General features: G+C 36.1%; 1 protein-coding gene across 1 annotated transcript in view; it reads right to left on the bottom strand.

Moving 5' to 3' along the window:
* The window catches only part of IL1RAPL2 (interleukin 1 receptor accessory protein like 2), a 637,686-nt gene that overhangs the window by 570,341 nt on the left and 49,498 nt on the right, over positions 1-17,847 (bottom strand). The window contains exon 4 of the mRNA XM_039256555.1: positions 10,243-10,429. Within this exon, the coding sequence (XP_039112486.1) occupies positions 10,243-10,429 (187 nt within the window). The remainder of the gene's footprint in view (positions 1-10,242; positions 10,430-17,847) is intronic.

The following is a 17,847-nucleotide window of genomic DNA, read 5'->3' as shown; positions in this document are numbered from 1 at the left end:
TCTCATTGCCAAGTAGAATTCCATTGTATATATAAACCACATCTTCTTTATCCATTCATCAGTTGATGGACATTTAGGCTCTTTCCATAATCTGACTATGGTTGAAAGCACTGATATAAACATTGGGGGTACATGTACCCCTGTGAATCAGCACCCCTGCATTCTTCAGATAAATTTCTAGTAGTGCTATTGCTGGGTAGTAGGGTAGTTCTATTTTTAATTTTTTTTGAGGAATCGCCACACTGGTTTCCAGAGTGGCTACACCAGTTTGCATTCCCACCAACAGTGCAAAAGAGGGTTCCCATTTCTCCACATCCTCACCAGCATCTGTTGTTTCCTGAATTGTTAATTTTAGCCATCCTGACTGGTGTGAGGTGGTATCTCAGTGTGGTTTTGATTTGTATTTCCCTGATGATGAGTGATGTTGAGCATATTTTCATGTGTCTGTTGGCCATCTGGATGTCTTCTTTGGAAAAGTGTTTACTAGAGATAAAAACACTATAACAGACATAAAGAATGCCTTTGATAGGCATTTTAATAAACTGGTCATGGTGAAGGGGAAAAAAATCAGTGAGTTTGTAGGTGTGTTAGTAATAACTTCCCAAACTGACAAGCAAAATTAAACAAGAAATTAAAAAAGAATATTCAAGAACTGTGGAAGAAATGTATAACATAAGAACTGTGAAAGAAATATCTGAAGTAATTCTAATATTGGATCATCCAAGAGTATAGCAGACTGGGCATGGACAAAGAGGTTCGGTGTGCATTTAGGCTACTATTAGCATTTGAGTTGAGTTTTGAATAATATATAAAAGTTAGGCAAGTAAGACATACTGGACAGGGAGAACAACATGTGAAGCACTCAGGTGTGAAAAAAAACGGAGTAAACAAAATAATTATGAGCAGTTTTATTGTTGAGAGTGGTACTGAGTAGGCTAGACCAGATACTAAAAGCCTTTAATTCTATTCTAAGATATTTTCACACTGTCAGGGTTGAAATCCCAGCTCTGCAACTGAATAACTTAAATCACTATATAACTTATAAGGCTGTTCTATAAATTAAATTAGGTAATTAATGAACATGCGTGGCACAGTGTCAGGTTCTGCTCTTAAATGGTTTAATGGACTCATTGGAGTGCTTTAAACAGTGGCATCCTAAATTCAGATGTGGATTTTTGAAAGATCATTCTATTGAATATATAGAAGGTGGTCAGACAGGGGGCCTGGGTGGCTCAGTTGGTTAAGAGCCTGACTCATGATTTTGGCTCAGGTTGCAGTTTGTGAGTTCAAGCCCCATATCAGGCTCTGCATGCTGACAGTGTGGAGCCTGTTTGGGTCTCTCTCTCTCTCTCTCTCTCTCTCTCTCTCCCTCTCAAATTACATAAACTTTGTTTTATTTTTTATTTTATTTTATTTTTTTTTAATGTTTTTATTTATTTCTAGGAGAGTGAGAGAGACAGTGTGAACAGGGGAGGGTCAGAGAGAGAGGGAGTGACAGACTCTGAAACAGGCTCCAGGCTCTGAGCTGGCAGTCAGCACAGAGCCCGACACGGGGCTCGAACCCACGAACCGTGAGATCATGACCCGAGCGAAAGTCGGACGCTTAACCGACTAAGCCACCCAGGCGCCCCTGTTTTATTTTTTAAATGAACGTGGTCAGACTGTAGAAAGAGACATTGTTCAAGAGGCTTTAATTTGCTTTGATATGTTTTTATCCCTTCAATATGATTAGGGATATATAAGAAGTCCTTCCTAAGCCTGGATTCTTATAACAATTTAGGAAAGATCAACAGCAAACTCCTCTTAAGTTTGAGAAAAGCACACACAATCAAAGTAAGATTATAAAAACTGACAAAAACATATTATTTTGATAAATCAAGAAATTTTACAGTCAAAACTCAACTTTATAAGACCTTTATTTCTAATCACCAAAACCCAACAGTGTCCCAAATGGTCATCAACAATGAACAGCTAAATAGTGGTACATTTCTACAGTGGAAAATTGGACTACTACTCAGCAACAAAAGGAATGAACTATAGGGTATAAACCCCAACATAGACAAATATAAAAGCACTATTTTAAGTGAAAGGAGACAGGCATAGAAGGCTCCATATCATACTATTCCATTTATATAACATTTTGCAAAACTGTGGAAAGAGAGAACAGATGAGTTTTTACCAAGGACTGGGTCTCAGAGGAGGGATCTGACTACAAAGGAACATGGAGGAACTTGGGAGTCATGGAAACATTCTATAGCTCAATATTGGTGTATACATTTGACAAAACACATCAAATTGGACAGATAATAAGGGTAAGCTTTATGTTTGTAGATTATACAGAATAACACAACTTTAAAAAAATCTAATTTCCCAACTAGAGTCTGAGATGTATTCAGTTAACTATTTTTTTAATCTTCCCTTGTAACTTTCCCCCTTCTATAGTAGCAGCAAATATTAAGTAAGGATCTAGTCATTAAATATTTATAACATGTCTGGGATATATGGCAGACATTATTACATCTTTTTATATGTGGGGGAACAGAGTTCCAGTGACATACAGTTACTTATCCACATTAATGGTGGAATGATGACCAGAATCCAGGTCCCCAGATTCAAAGACAAGTGCTTCTTACATATCTCAAATACCCACTCCTCTTACATTAACCCATCGCCTTTGTAATTTACAAATAGTTAAGAACCCCCCTCTGACTTCTAATGCCATATATAGGAGTAAAAACAAAGATAAATGGGTCTTAAATCTTGTGTAAGTGACTGGTTTTAAGGCACACCAAACTGAAACTTTCATGGGTTTCACAGTTCATCCCTTCTGGATAAAAATATCTTTGAAAATTCTGGTTATGGAATTAAAAATTTAAGGATGAAATGTAATTATATGGTAACAAAACAAGGTACATAATAATATATTATCAATGGGATTCAAAATCTCTAAGCATTTTGCCAAACTACGTTTTAGCAAGAAAGTGTTGGTCATTTGGGCTATAGTTATAAGGTCTCCAGTGACTTTTTTCCCCTTTAAGAAAACTGTCAGAATGTATAGTATGATAAATCTATGTAAAGCTCTTAACTTTGGAAGCCTAACTCATTATAATGAGTGACAGCATTTAGAACTGGTCATTCCTAAAATATTATTTTAGTAGATGAAATTAACTCCTTATAATTCATCTGGAACTTTTCTTAAACAAGGTATAAGACAGAGATCTAATTATTTTTTCCAAGTGTAAAGTCAATTACATGCACAGCATTTTTAATCAAACATTATCCCACACCACACTCATTCAAATGAAATGTTATTGTATACTAAGTTCTCATACATAAATATTTTAAAATCAGATTCTGGATTCTTTATTCTATTTAACAGATCTATTAATCTTTTCATAAACTTACTATTTGAATTATTGTTGTTTTGTAGTAATTTTAGTATCAGGTAGAATAAGTCGCTTTCCATGAATGTTTCTTTTTATTATTTTTTTTAATTTTTAAATGTTTTATTCATTTCTGAGAGAGAGAGAGAGAGACAGCGTGAGCAGGGGAGGGTCAGAGAGAGAAGGAGATACAGAATCTGAAACAGGCTCCAGGCTCTGAGCTAGCTGTCAGCACAGAGCCCAATGCGGGGCTCGAACCCACGAACCGTGAGATCATGACCTGAGCCAAAGTAGGATGCTTAACCGACTGAACCACCTAGGCGCCCCTCAATGAATGTTTTTATCCAATAGTTTCTTATCAATTGTGCTAGATTCATTCATCCATATAAACTGATAATGTTTATCAGTGTCTAATTCCAAAAAAAAGGATATTCTAGCAAAATGAATTAACTATTTACATTGAATTGGAAAGAACTTATCTTTTACTCTATAAGATAATCCCACACAGAAAATACATTCTGTCACTCTATTAATTTAGACCATATTTTGTCTTTCAGTAAAATTATATTTTTATATAGATTTCTTCCTACCTTTTGGTTAATTTTACTCTAAATTGTTTTATAATCAGTCATTATTATAAATGGAATAATTTCATTCCTTCCTTTTATGTGTCTGATTACCAAAAACAAAAGTTATTGAATATTTTGTATATCTTTATTAAGTTATCTTATCAACTTAACAGTTCTATTTTGTTGTTGTTCAGTCTCAGGGTTTCTTGGTATACAATTATATAATATGAAAAATAAGATAATTTTGTCTTTTTGTTTCTAATATTTATACGATATTTCATTTAATTTTCTTATTAGATAGCTAGAAACTCCAGAACAATTTTGAATAATAGTAGTGAGAGCATTCCTATCTTATATGTCATGGATGGAATGATATATGTATGTTTACAAGGATGCTTACTATAATACTGAAATTATTTTAAAAAACTAGAAAAAAATTTGAATATCCATTAAAAGAGTGGTTGAATAAAAGAAGTTTATTTATTTATAAACTAGGATACAGCTATGAAAAATGAATTAGATTTATATTACTAACAGGGAATGACATTCACAATACATTTGTGAGTTATGTATGGGGAGAGGTGAAGAGTGATATGTACACGATGTTCCCATGTTTATAAAACTGAGGGGCAGGGAGATGTATATGTGTGTGTACATATGTATGTATATAAATAAATAATATTTTTCCTCTATGTGTTGGCATAGAGGAAAGTGTGGAATGATATAACAAACAGGTAACACTTATGACCTTAGATGGTTAAAATGGAGTGGAAGAGCAAGGTACAACTGACTTTATACACCTCTACACTTATTTGTCAAAATGATCACCATTTTTAAATATATTCATAGATATACACACTCTTCTTTTGGCTGGATTCCAAGATTTTTGTAAAACTCTGTAAAATGTCAAAAAGGAAAGGAGAAAGAGGTTCTATTAGACTTAAGAAAATCACTTAACATCTTTGCATTTCAATATTTTTCATGTATTAAAAAAATAAGTTGACATTGTAATTCCTTCTACTCAGTTCCAGTTTGATCTTATGAAAATCTCCTTCTGGTCCACTTAAGTCCCTTTGGACATTTAGAGTCCTTCAGAAAGATTTCAGGAACTGTTTCCAAAATAACAATTTTGATAGAGCATTCTATTTACATCAGTGATGTGAGTGTATGCATTTAGCAGAGGAATCAGGAATCTTTAAGAAGAACACGTTCTAGAATTTAGAAGTTCAGGACTTTAACTCCTAATCAGCCATGTGTTAACCAAGTGACCCTATGCAAGCTATTTCAGTTACCTCATCTGTAAAAAGATGATGGTAACGGGGCGCCTGGGTGGCTCAATCGGTTGCACGTCCAACTTTGGCCCAGGTCATGATCTCATGGTTCGTGGGTTCAAGCCCTGCATCCGACTCTGTGCTGATAGCTAGCTCAGAGCCTGGAGCTTGTTTCAGATTCTGTATCTCCCTCTCTCCCTGACCTTCCCCTGCTCATGCTGTCTCTCTCTCTCTCTCTCTCTCTCTCTCTCTCTCTCTCTCAGAAATAAATAAAACATTAAAAAAAATTTTTTTAAGATGATGGTAACTAGCCTCACCTCATTTTGCTAATTGATGAGACTCAAATAAAGGAGAGACAGCCCCCTTCCACACACCATGTGCACTCCAAGGACAACCAGGATTGACTTATTCAGCTATCTTTAGATAAAAAAATTATATGTTACATTTTATGGAAAAATAGACTAGAACTTTCAAACCACTAGTGGGCCATAGAATCCTGGGATGCTAGAGGAGAATTACTAGGGTATAGACACAGTGATCTATGATTCAGTCCTACATCAGTCACATGACGTCTAGAGTAACCCAAACCTCAGGGCAGTTTTTATACAATCACCTCACTGTGTCTTATTACCATTTTCTAGGTATGCTATATAATAGAAAAAGATTTGTGAAACATTACTGTCAATGATTATATATTATAGAAATATTAACTGATCTTATTTAGTTATGACAATTTCCTTTGCAAAGATTTTCATGTCTATCTATGGTCAGAAACAGAGGTAGGGTAGCCTGGGTGGCTGAGTAAGTTAAGTGTCTGACTCTTGATTTTGGCTCAAGATGGAGCCCTGTGTCAGGCTCTTCATTGACAGTACAGAGCCTGCTTGGGATTCTCTCTTTCTCTCTCTCTCTGCCCCTCCCCAGCTTGCACACTCACACCCATGCATGCCCTCTCTCTCTCTAAATAAATAAACTTAAAAAAAAAATACTAAAAAAAATACTCAATACTAATGCTGTTGATTTCAAGTAGGAGCTGATTTTTAGATGTTTTAATTGATATAGGTCTTCTCTAGAGTGTTGAGGGGAAGCTGTTTATTTATCTAATTCCCTCCATTAGGATGGGGAAATGTGTTTATTTTGGTCACTTCATTATCCCCAATTCCTAGAATAGTGCCTAGCTCATGGTAGGCACCCAGTAAATATGCGTTGAATAAATGAATGGTTGTACAAATAAATGAATGAATTTCTAGTAAACCATCCATATTGTACTAACCCATCCCATTTATAACCCATGGTAATCATCTCAAATTGAGATAGCTGTGACAAGAAAAAGGATTCAAACTGGGAGCCTTAACTCATTAATACCATTAACCCTTTTATCAACTGAGGTAACCAATCAGATAGATAAGTGTCTTACCTCTAGGTATGTATTTTTATTTTCATTGCTCATGTCCTATTTTTATTAAGTTTCTTATTTTAATTCCAGTATAGTTAACATACAGTGTTATATTAGTTTCATATGTACAATATAATGACTCAGCCAGTACTCATCTCAACAAATGTACTCCTTAATCCCATCACGTATTTCACCCATCCCCCCACCCACCTCCCTTCTAGTAACCATCAGTTTGTTACCTATAGTTAAGAATCTGTTTCTTAGTTCACCCATTGCTTTCCTTTTGCTCATTTTTTTTGGTTTCTTAAATTCCACATATGACTGACATTATATGGTTTTTCCATTTGTCTGACAGATTTATTTCACTTGGCATTATATTCTGTATATATATATTATTTATAAATATATATTCTTTACATAAATATATATATTCTTTTATATAAAGAATATATAAAGATGACCTGGAAACTGATCATGCAACACACATACTTTTTACTGTTAAAACACCAGAGATAGGGGCATCTGGATGGTTCAGTCCATTAAATGTCCAACTCTTGGTTTTGGATCAGGTCATGATCTCAAGATTTTATGTGTTTGAGTCCTGCATCGGGCTCTGCACTGGCAGTGTAGAGCCTGCTTGGGATTCTCCCTCTCTTTATGCCCCTCCCCAACTCATGTTCTCCGTCTCTCTCAAAATAAATAAATGAACCTTATTTTTTTAAAAATCTTAAAAATGAAAAAACACTAGAGATAATAGACTGTACATTTCTTTTAAAAATGTGTTTGTTTGTTTGTTTGTTTGTTTGTTTTTGAGAGACAGAGCATAAGCAGTGGAGGTGCAGAGATAAAGGGAGACACAGAATCTAAAGCAGGTTACAGGCTCTGAGCTGTCAGCACAGAGCCCAATGTGGGGCTCGAACTCATGAACCATGAGATCATGACCTGAGCTGAAGTCTGACATTTAACCGAGTGGGCCACCCAGGCAACCCATTACACTATACATTTCCAAATTTGAATGTGCACCAGAATGAACTCTGGACAAGTGTTCATTGCTGTATCCAAAGAAAGGTCGCTTTATGTTCAGCCTGGTAGGGCATAGAGATTCTGTAAAGCAACCAGGGAAGATTATTAAACTAATGACTGAAAAAGGAAACATTTTTCCTATACATCAATACACTTTTTTCAAGGATATATTTGAAACTGTGGGAAATGGGGTTAACAAAACATTTTGGAGCTTCAGGGACTCTTTAACTTTGGTGTTTAGTTTTTTATTCTGATCCATTAGTTAGTGTAGTGGTTAAGAGAATGGGCCCAGTAGCCAAAATGCAAGTTGTAAACTGCTGTGTGAATTTTGTTAAGTCATTTAACTCATCTAAGTCTCCAGTCACTTCTTCTGGAAAATGGGTATGATAATAATACCCACCCAATACAGTAGTTCTAAGATATTAAGTTAACCTATCTAAAGCACTTAAAACAGAGCCTAGCATATAGTGAGTACTCAACAAATGTTATTTATCATTATAATTATTATTCATCAATTGTAAAATATTATAGAAATCCTAAATGTTATTACCCAAATGGAGCTAGAAAAGCCATTTGTTTCACCATTGTTGGTCTATTTCTAAGAAAAAAAATGATACTTAGCATTTCCCAAGGAATAAATTGCTTTGGCATATGATGATGATAGTGATGTCTAGAAATGAGAAGAAGAAAAAAAAAAAGGATTTATCGGAAAAATAAGAAGAAAAGATAGTAGAATAAATATTGCAGGCTGACGACCTGGATTTTACTCCTAGCTGCTAACTCTGAAGTTGGTCAGTTTTCCTTTTTCAATTATAAAATTAAAATAAAACATTCTTACTCTATCTTCTCACAGGCTTCTCTGCACCAGTGTTGCATCTCAGAGAAGTGCCTGTGGTCAGGGTTGGGTTTAGCTCCAGGATCACTGCAGGAAAGGATAGTGATTAAGAAAATGGAGTCTTGAATAACACTGCCTTAAATACAGAACCAGTCCTTGTTAGCTGAGTAACTTTGGACAAGCATCTGTCTAACCCTCAGTTGTTTTTTTTTCCTATTAAACAAAGATAATAGAACTTCCACACAGACTTGTACTGAGACTCAAATTGAGATAATATAGAGACCAAGCTTAGCACAGTGAGTGGCATATAGTAAGTACTTAATAAACACTAAGAAGACTAATAATGGCATGAATGGTCCCATTAAATTATAGATATTCTATATTTATACAGAGTGATCATCATGTTCCTTTTTGTCTGTTAGAATATTATCTTTATTTAAAAAAAGGAAGGAAAATTCACATAGAGACTTGAGGTCTCAGTTCAGGACATGCTTTTGGTGTCTACTGGTGAGATCATACAGGTGTGAAGATAGAGAGGCTTCCAAATGTAAAAATACATGACAGATGTAGGAGTTAGGATTTAGGCTTCCCTGGAAATTAAGAGTCTGTCATATACTATAGGAACAACCTGTTCCAGCTTTTATGTGTGCGTGATTGCAACAATGTACACAACACCTGTGCAGAAAACCCCCTTGATCACCTCTAACCATAACATATAAAACTGAAAAATGTGTCAACTATCATGACTCAGAGTTGGCAGAGGGTACACAGTTCTCTTATAGGACCACAGGGTCCCAGGGAGCAGCCAGAATGTCATAGCTAGAAGGATATGTGGTTATTTCTCTGCTTCCTCCCCTAGATCCAGTCTCTGACCTTGTCTGGCCTACTCTATGCCTAGGGAATCTGAAGACTATTCTATCTCCTAGTTTTGCCCTCTGACTTCTGTTTAAGTTTCTATGGGTTCTAGCAGGAAACCAGAAGACAGGAGTTGTAAAGGGTTAGGGTACTGCCCTATCCCTCTTTATCTGCCACAATTCATATGTTCTTTTAAGGCGACAGCTTTTGTCAGGCCCACTCTACTGTTGGCCAGGTTCCAGTGACACTGTTCTTTCTCACTGCCATTGAAGGCTTAAGAGTAGCAATTTACAGCTTCTTCCCTTGTTGGTTCCTTTAACCCAACCCCACCTCTGTGAATAGTTCTTTTACTCAATTCATTTCTGTGCAGCCTTTGAGTATGGCTTATTTCCAGCTAAACACATTATTTCCAGTGTTCACCCATCATACACTAGGCCCATTTCTCTCCTCTACATTGACTCCAGTGGCTCTCACAATATAGATCATGATAACAGTTGTTATTCTTTCTAAGTCTAGTACTTGTAATAATGGGCCTTTGCTCCTAACAGTAAATTATATTTCTACGTTCCTCAAATACTTTCTTTCATGTTTTACTTGAATCTTTACTCTTCTCTCCATTTGCTCTCATGAGTTTGGGTAAAGAGAGACTTTACTTATTTTTAGCAGTTGGAGAAGATGGATTGCTAATGACACCTGCTGATGGAAATTCATTAAACACAGGACCATACAGAAGTCAAACCTATGAATTATTTAGCTGTGGATCTGTTCATTTTTCTCAATGAAATATCTAATATGAAAAAAATAGAAATAAAATCATAAAATCTCTCCATTTTTCTATACCCAAGCTAGCTATTGACTTAAGATTTAAATAATAATAATAGTAATAATAATAATTGACATCATGCTGAGTTACCTTGTACCACACAACATCAGGCTCTTGATCAGACTTTTTAAAGTCATCCATGTCTGGGCAGGAGATCTCTTTTCTTTTAGTGACTTCAGATTTTTCTAAATAGCGTATCCTGCTATTGTAGCACAGGCCTGATTCATTCTCTGCAACAGTCAAGGACATTGATACCTTCATACAATATGTCGAGTTTCTGTAGGAACATAGAAATAGCAGAATGGCTTTACTGGGTGTTTAAAACTGTGTTTGTACTCTATATATTAAAAGAGTATTTAGCTTTATGTATAGGACCTTGCCTAGAAATCAGAAACAACATCAAAGCAACACAAAACAGTTATCCAGTGCAACTGACAAGAAGATATAAAACAAAATGCTAATGAGGACATCTCTGACCATGAAGTAGCTACATAACTACATAGAACAGTTGTACCCATTTTCTAAACTATAAGACAGCTCAGACTTCCTTTACAGTGGTAAATATTGCCACAATGAAAATGGTAGGAAAAAATTATTTGAAAGTCTGTAACTAGAGGCAGAGAAGGACAAATATATGTTTGCACGTATAGGAGGATTAGGAGGAACTTGACGGAGGAACAAGGGGGAGAAGAAGGGCGGAAATGGTGGGGGAAAGGGAGAGAAGCAAACCATGAGAGACTCTTGAATGCTGACAAAAACTGAGGACTGATGGATGTGGGGGGGAGGAGGGATGGGCATGGAGGAGGGCATTTGTAAGGATGAGCACTGAGTGTTATGTGGAAACTAATTTGACAATAAACTGTTTGTAAAAAAAAAAGTCATTTTAAAAACTAAGTGACATAGCAGATTTTAACTATATGAATCTTATCACAATAAAACTGTTCTTTAAAAATAAAAAAAAAGAGAAAAAAAAAAAAGAAAGTCTGTAACTAGAGCTATAGTAATTTCTGCCCTGTCCCTATGACCAGTCCCTTCACAGGTATTTCAAGGATTGTTTAATTTTGTCATTGGTTTCAAAGCCAACATCTACTTTTACAAGATACATGCCCAAAAGCAGATCAACATACAGAAGATACCTGTTAACTTTCATAGCTTTTTAAATTGTTTAACTATGTTGGGGGCCAAATTCTGGGTTCTGACAGAGAAGAAATCCTAGTAGAATGTGGTTGGTCTGGACTAATTTTATCCATCAATATTAATTTTATAAAGGAATTTCAACAGTGAATTTTACCATAAGGCCACTTTAAGAAATTGGGCATTAACTGGCTAACTCATTATATAAGGGTATATATGGAATTCAGTTCTTCCTTCATTTTCCTATGTATGCCCCATGACGTTTCCTTACTCTGCTCTACGTGGGATGCAGTAATATCAACCACACAAAAGAAAATGGAAAGTGTGAGGAAGAGATCAAAGGCACCTGGTAAGACTTAGAAGAAGGTCAACTGTAAATCTCTTGGTGGGACATATCAGGATTGTGTCTGTTCTAAACATCAAGGGATATCTTCTGTTAAAAATACGTGCCAAGAGCACCTCAAAATTGTTTTACAACCAAGTGATAACAATCCTGACAGGTGGGATTAGCATACCAGCCAATAATTTAAGTTGGCCTCAAATAATTGTTAATATTCATACTACTTACTCATTGAAACTTCACAATGTGCTAGATATTATACAAAACACAGGGGTACAGATGGTGCTGCCCACTGGGTTTACAAACTGAGTTAATCAAAATTACTGTTACTTCAATTTCTAGTGAAGTTTATTACTGGCAAGTACTTCTGACTATGCCCATGCCTGTGTCATCTGAGTAGGATACTTTCAAAGCACTCCCATTCTAATGTTCAGATGCAATCCCATTACACAGTGTAGATTGTGAGCTATTGCTTTTCTCTCTTCCTCAGTATAGATTCCTAGAACCCAAAGGCATACCCACTAGGGATCATTTAATTCTCTTGCTAGATGTTTGACAGCCTCTTTAAAAGCCATGAATCTAAAACCACCAGAATAAAACAAAAACAAAACAAGAAACAACCAGTCTCAAGCAAGAAAGTAAATTTGGTGCTATTTGGCTCTTCTTGACCCCACCTTCAGTACTTTGATGCTAGACATTTCCATTTCTCTATGCTTCCTTTAAGGCCCTACATGATCTGGCCTGTCATAACACTTTCCTTTACTTTTTTTTTTTTTTTAATTTAAATGATTTTTTATTCATTCATTCATTCAGAGAGAGAGAGAGAGAGAGAGGGAGAAAGTGGGGAAGGGGCAAAGAGAGAGGAAGAGAGAAAATCCCAAGCAGGCTCCACACTGTCAGTCCAGAGCCAATGCAGGGCTTGATCTCAATCCTAAGCCAAAATAAAGAGTCAGATGCTTAACCAACTGAGCCACCCAGGAACCCCAACACTATTCTTTACTTTAGGGTTCAGTCACAATGGCATTTCCTCTGTTCCTTAAGTATACTAAGCCTATTTGAGCCATGGACTTCTACAATTGTTCTTCTTTCTGGTCCTCTATCATTTATTTATTTGTTAAATGTAAGCAAGAAATTTGTTGCTTTTGTTTATTACTCTATCCCTAAGATCTAAATGAATAATGTTCAGTATATGTTAATTGATTAGAAGACAGGGCATCAAAAAGTATGTTGATTCAAGAGACATATCCTCTCTGCTCTACTTCTCCACCAGCCCCATGTGGTACTAACCTCTCTTCCTCATTCAGATTCAGATATATGACTAATCAAATGTCACATTCCTTGCTTAAATATGACTTGGGATAATTTTGCAGGTACTCTTGTACCATGAGGGTAAGGTTTAGCCAAGTTTTGTGCATTAGCATATTAGCAAAGAAAGGAATATACTAGTTACAACTGGGAGACAAGGAAGACTAGGGCAGAAATGGGAAATGGAGGAGAGATAAATTGTCAGTTTTTTTTTTTTCAAAGTATGGAACACAGAGGAATCACCTCTTCTAGGTTTACAAAGTATTCTGAACAGTTCTTTTAGTTATAGACTTTGATCATCTCTGCTCCATGGTGTTCATCATTACAGGTGAAAGAGAATTACTTGTTAAATATCCTCCCATGATTATGTTGTACCCCAGGAAAAAAGGGCTGTCGACCAGCAGTCTCAATAATAAAAGCAGATAGAATGTCCAGTGCCATGAAAGAAGCTTACTATCTCAAATGTATTTAGCCCTGGGAAAAAACAGAGTAGTCTAAGTAAGGGACAGATAGAGTAGTTTCTTATCAAAGCACAGCTTTGAGCTAAGATCCACTGTGTTCAACTAGCTCTGTGTCCTTGGGCAAGTAATGTAACATCTCTCAGTCTCACTTTCTTCAGCTGAAAAAGGAAGATAAGAAGTCCTTTATGGTGATTCCACTGGAGGTTTAAGAAAAGAGTTCCTCTCATTATAACACCATAAGCAAAAATACATTACTATTGGGGTGCCTGGGTGGCTTGGTCAGTTGGGCATCTGACTTTCGCTTGGGTCATGGTCTCGCGGTTCGTTGGTTCGGGCCCCGCGTCGGGCTCTGTGCTGGCTGCCAGCTCAGAGCCTGGAGCCTTTTTCAGTCTGTGACTCCCTCTCTCTCTGACCCTCCCCTGCTCGCGCTGTCTCTCTCTCTCTCTCCTAGAAATAAATAAAACATTAAAAAAAATACATTACTATTTTCTGTTGGAATGATTACGATATCTGACCTCTCCAGTCTAAGTATTAAATAAAATAATGCATAGCAAACACATAATAGAGTATCTGGCACATAGTAGACATTCCATACATTATAGTTAGAATTGTCATTGCTGACAGGATAGTTATTATATATTTTAATAAATAATAATTATAATTTATGTATGATATAGTAATTATGATCAATCACCAATATAATAAAAACAGTACACTAGCAGTAATGGATTAAGGTATGCCACTGAGTTAGGGATAATGGCTACTTGATAGGAAAAGTCTAAAAGAGCTCAGTTGGGCAATAGGCCTAGTATCAGAGAGTCATGAAGATCTGAAAGGATCAAAAAGACACACTGACCTAGACACAAAAAGAAATGAATTAAAAGAAAACAGTTAAGGCAGGGAGAAACTTTCAGTTAACAGGGGCAGTAGCTACTTGGCAAAGGCTAGAACCTTGGAGGTCATATTAGCAAAAGTTTCACTAAGCCTTCTAAGAGTTTCTTAGACAAATGTCTTGTATAATAAAGCCTAGACCTCTAGGTTAAGTTTTTCTAAGGACAAAAGACAAGAGATATTCTGATGTGTTTCCTCCCCAATCCCTCCAAATTATAAACTATGCAGGTCGTGCCAAAAGCACCTTCATTAACTTGGAATAGGGATGAGGGCAGGGAACCCAAACTGGGGATGGCTGATGGGTTGAAGGAGAAACTCATGTTTCTGTTTTCTCTTACTTTTACCCACAAACAACCTTGGGCACGGTCTCTGCATGAATTCATTCTTGCTCTGGTCTCTAGCATGGGAAAGGCTTGTGGTAAATTGCTTGTTAACGCATGAACAAGCCCTAGTATAAAGTCCTTGATGATGCTCAGGGTCTCTGGAACTTAAAGACAAGGCCAGGTGGAGTCCTTCTGTCTCCATCAGTGACCTGGGGTCAGTATGATCAAGGCTGTTTGACAGTCTGACACTCAAGTTGATTTTTATTGGTTGTGTAATCCAGCCCTGGCACAGTTCCTACTAACAATCTTGCATTATTTAGATTTTATTTAGAAAAATGCCCCAGGCCAGTTCTATTTAAAATGTTTCCTGTAACTGAGACCTAAAAATGTTACTTTTCTTTCATTAGGTACAATTAGAGCTGTGCAAGGTTGAGGAGGCAGATGATGAGTGTGCAACAATAGGGACTGTACTTTTTTTCTGACTTCTCTTCACATCCTGAGGAGGACAAGGAGAACATTCAGGCTCAATATGAGAGAAGGGACTTTGCTATGATATTACAGAAGGGCCTTACAATTGCATGCATTTCTAAACTTTCAAGTGGTTCCATATCTCTTATCTTCCTTAATTCTGCCAATAATCCAGAAAATGTTCAGGGTAAGTATCAACTATACTTTTCAGAGAAGTAAAATGTAGACACAGAAAAGACAAATAATTCAGTTAAGCCTATATAGCTGGTTGGCGGATTAGAACCCAGGTTTTTACTGTTAGCCCCTGGCTACACCCAGAACTTGATGCTAATATGGGTTAATAGCCAAACTAACGTGGTTATCCACACAAACTTGGGGTAGCTCATAGAAAGAAATGTAAATGTATAAAGATAACATTTAAAGAATAATGTTTAAAAATAAATAATAATGTTAATGTGCACAGTACAGAAGAATTTGTAAATTGATGAATAAACCTCACCTTCTATTCCAAAGATTTCATATTAGCTACTTTAGGTCATAACTTATACTTTTTTTTTTTTGCCCCAGAAGTATTTCTAAGAGCAAATGTTGATCAATCTTGGGTTCTCTGACAGGAATAGTAAGATCCAGGATTTAAAACATACATGAAAAACCCAGATGCCTCTTTCTAACACCCATTTATATATTTATTTTTTTAATATAGTTTTTTTAATGTTTTATTTGTTTCTGAGAGAGAAAAAGAGATACTGTGAGCAGGGAAGGGTCAGGAAGAGAGGGAGATACAGAATCTGAAGCAGGCTCCAGGTTCTGAGCTAGCTGTCAGCACAGAGCCCGATGCAGGGCTCAAACCCACAAACCGTGAGATAATGACCTGAGCCGAAGTCAGACGCTTAACTGGCTGAGCAACCCAGGTGCCCCCAACTCCCATTTATATAATATGTTTATACTATAAAATCTAAAGTTTTATTTCAGAATTTGAGTTTATATAAAAATTTTTATATCACCAGAGCTAACTTATTAAAAAGAAACTAAATAAATTAGAATTTTTTCATGTCTAAAAGCAGAAGCCCAAATAAAATACCTCAGGATATACTTGAAACTTCTCTAAATGGTTCCTTGAATTGTTTTATCCTCCTTTCAAGTTAGTTTCTTTGCAAATTCCAGAACTATGTAATGAACATTAAACTAAAACAAAATTTATTTTCTGACATTTTCGAAATGTTAATTGACTGCTATGCAAAACTATCATTTAATCAATCTACCACACTTGGATGATATTGTCCCACTGGAAACATAAGAACTATGAACTGATATTATTAGTAAATTCATGGAAATGAAGTAAATTAATGAACAAATAAAATCTTAGGCCCTTTGATGCCTTCCATTCCTTGAGAATTATTACAAAAGTAAGAACATTTTATGAAAAATAACTCTGACCTTGTCGGAAAGACTTTCAGATAAGTACAAAAATAAACATTATAACTGCAAAGATGCAATGTTAACGCTTTAAAAGAATAAGAGTGGAGAAAGGGAGGACATAAATTGCTAATATCAGAAAACAAAGACAGGATATCACCACAAGTTCCTATAGATATTAAAAGAATAATAAAAGAATACTACAAACAACTCTATGCCCACAAGATTGATAGCCTAGATGAAATGGATCAATTTCTTGAAAGGCACAATCTTCCAAAACTCACACAAGAAGAAACAGACAATATATAGGCCTACAGCTAGTAAAGAAATTGAATCAATAATTAATAACCTTCCAAAACATAACACATCAGGTCCAGACGGATTCACTGGTGAATTCTACCAAATACCTAACGATGAAATCATACAAAATTCTCTACAATCTCTTTCAGAATATAGAAGCACATGGAATACTTCCAAACAGATTCTATGAGGCCAGCATTACTCTAATACCAACACCAAAGACATTATAAGAAAACTACAGACTGATATCTTTCATGAACATAAATGCACAATCCTCAACAAAGTATTAGGAAATCAAACCAAGTAATGAATAACAATAATAATATCCCAGGGGCACCTGGGTGGCTCAGTCAGTTGAGCGTCCAACTCTTGATTTCACCTGAGGTCATGATCACATGGTTGTGGGTTTGAGCTGTGTGTCGGGTTCTGCATGGAGCCTGCTTAAGATTCTCTCTCCCCCACTTCACCTCTACTCCACTAGTGTGCATACTCTCTCTATCTCTAAAATAAAAATAATAAAATAATAAAAAGATAATTATACCCCAAAACCAAGTATGGAAAGTTGGTTCAAAAACTCAAAAATCAGGGGCACTTGGGTGGCTTGGTTGTTTAATCATCAGACTCTTGATTTAGGCTCAGGTCATGATCTCACAGTTTGTGATATCAAGCCCCTCATTGGGTTCTTCACTGAAGCATGGAGCCTCCTTGGGATTCTCTCCCTCCCCCTCTCTCTGCCCCTCTCCTGCTTGCACATGCTTGCTCTCTCTCTCTCTCAAAATAAGAAATAAATATTAGAAAAAAATGAAAAATCAATTAATGTAGTTCATCACATTAACAGGCTAAAGAAGAAAAATTACATGACCATATCAGCAGATTCAGGGAAAGCATTTAACAAAATTCAATGTCCACTCATGATCAAAACTCTCAACAAACTAGGACTAGAGGGAAAATTCCTCAACTCAGAAAAGAATATCTATGAAAAAAAAACTATAGCTAACACTATATTTCATGGTAATAAACTACAAGATTTCCGGGAAATGAGAAATAAGGCAAAACT

The sequence above is a fragment of the Hyaena hyaena genome, unplaced genomic scaffold (genome assembly GCF_003009895.1).
Source record: "Hyaena hyaena isolate Hyena2069 unplaced genomic scaffold, ASM300989v1 scaffold_576, whole genome shotgun sequence".
In the NCBI taxonomy this organism is placed as follows: Eukaryota; Metazoa; Chordata; class Mammalia; order Carnivora; family Hyaenidae; genus Hyaena; species Hyaena hyaena.
This window is presented reverse-complemented; position numbering and strand designations above follow the sequence as displayed.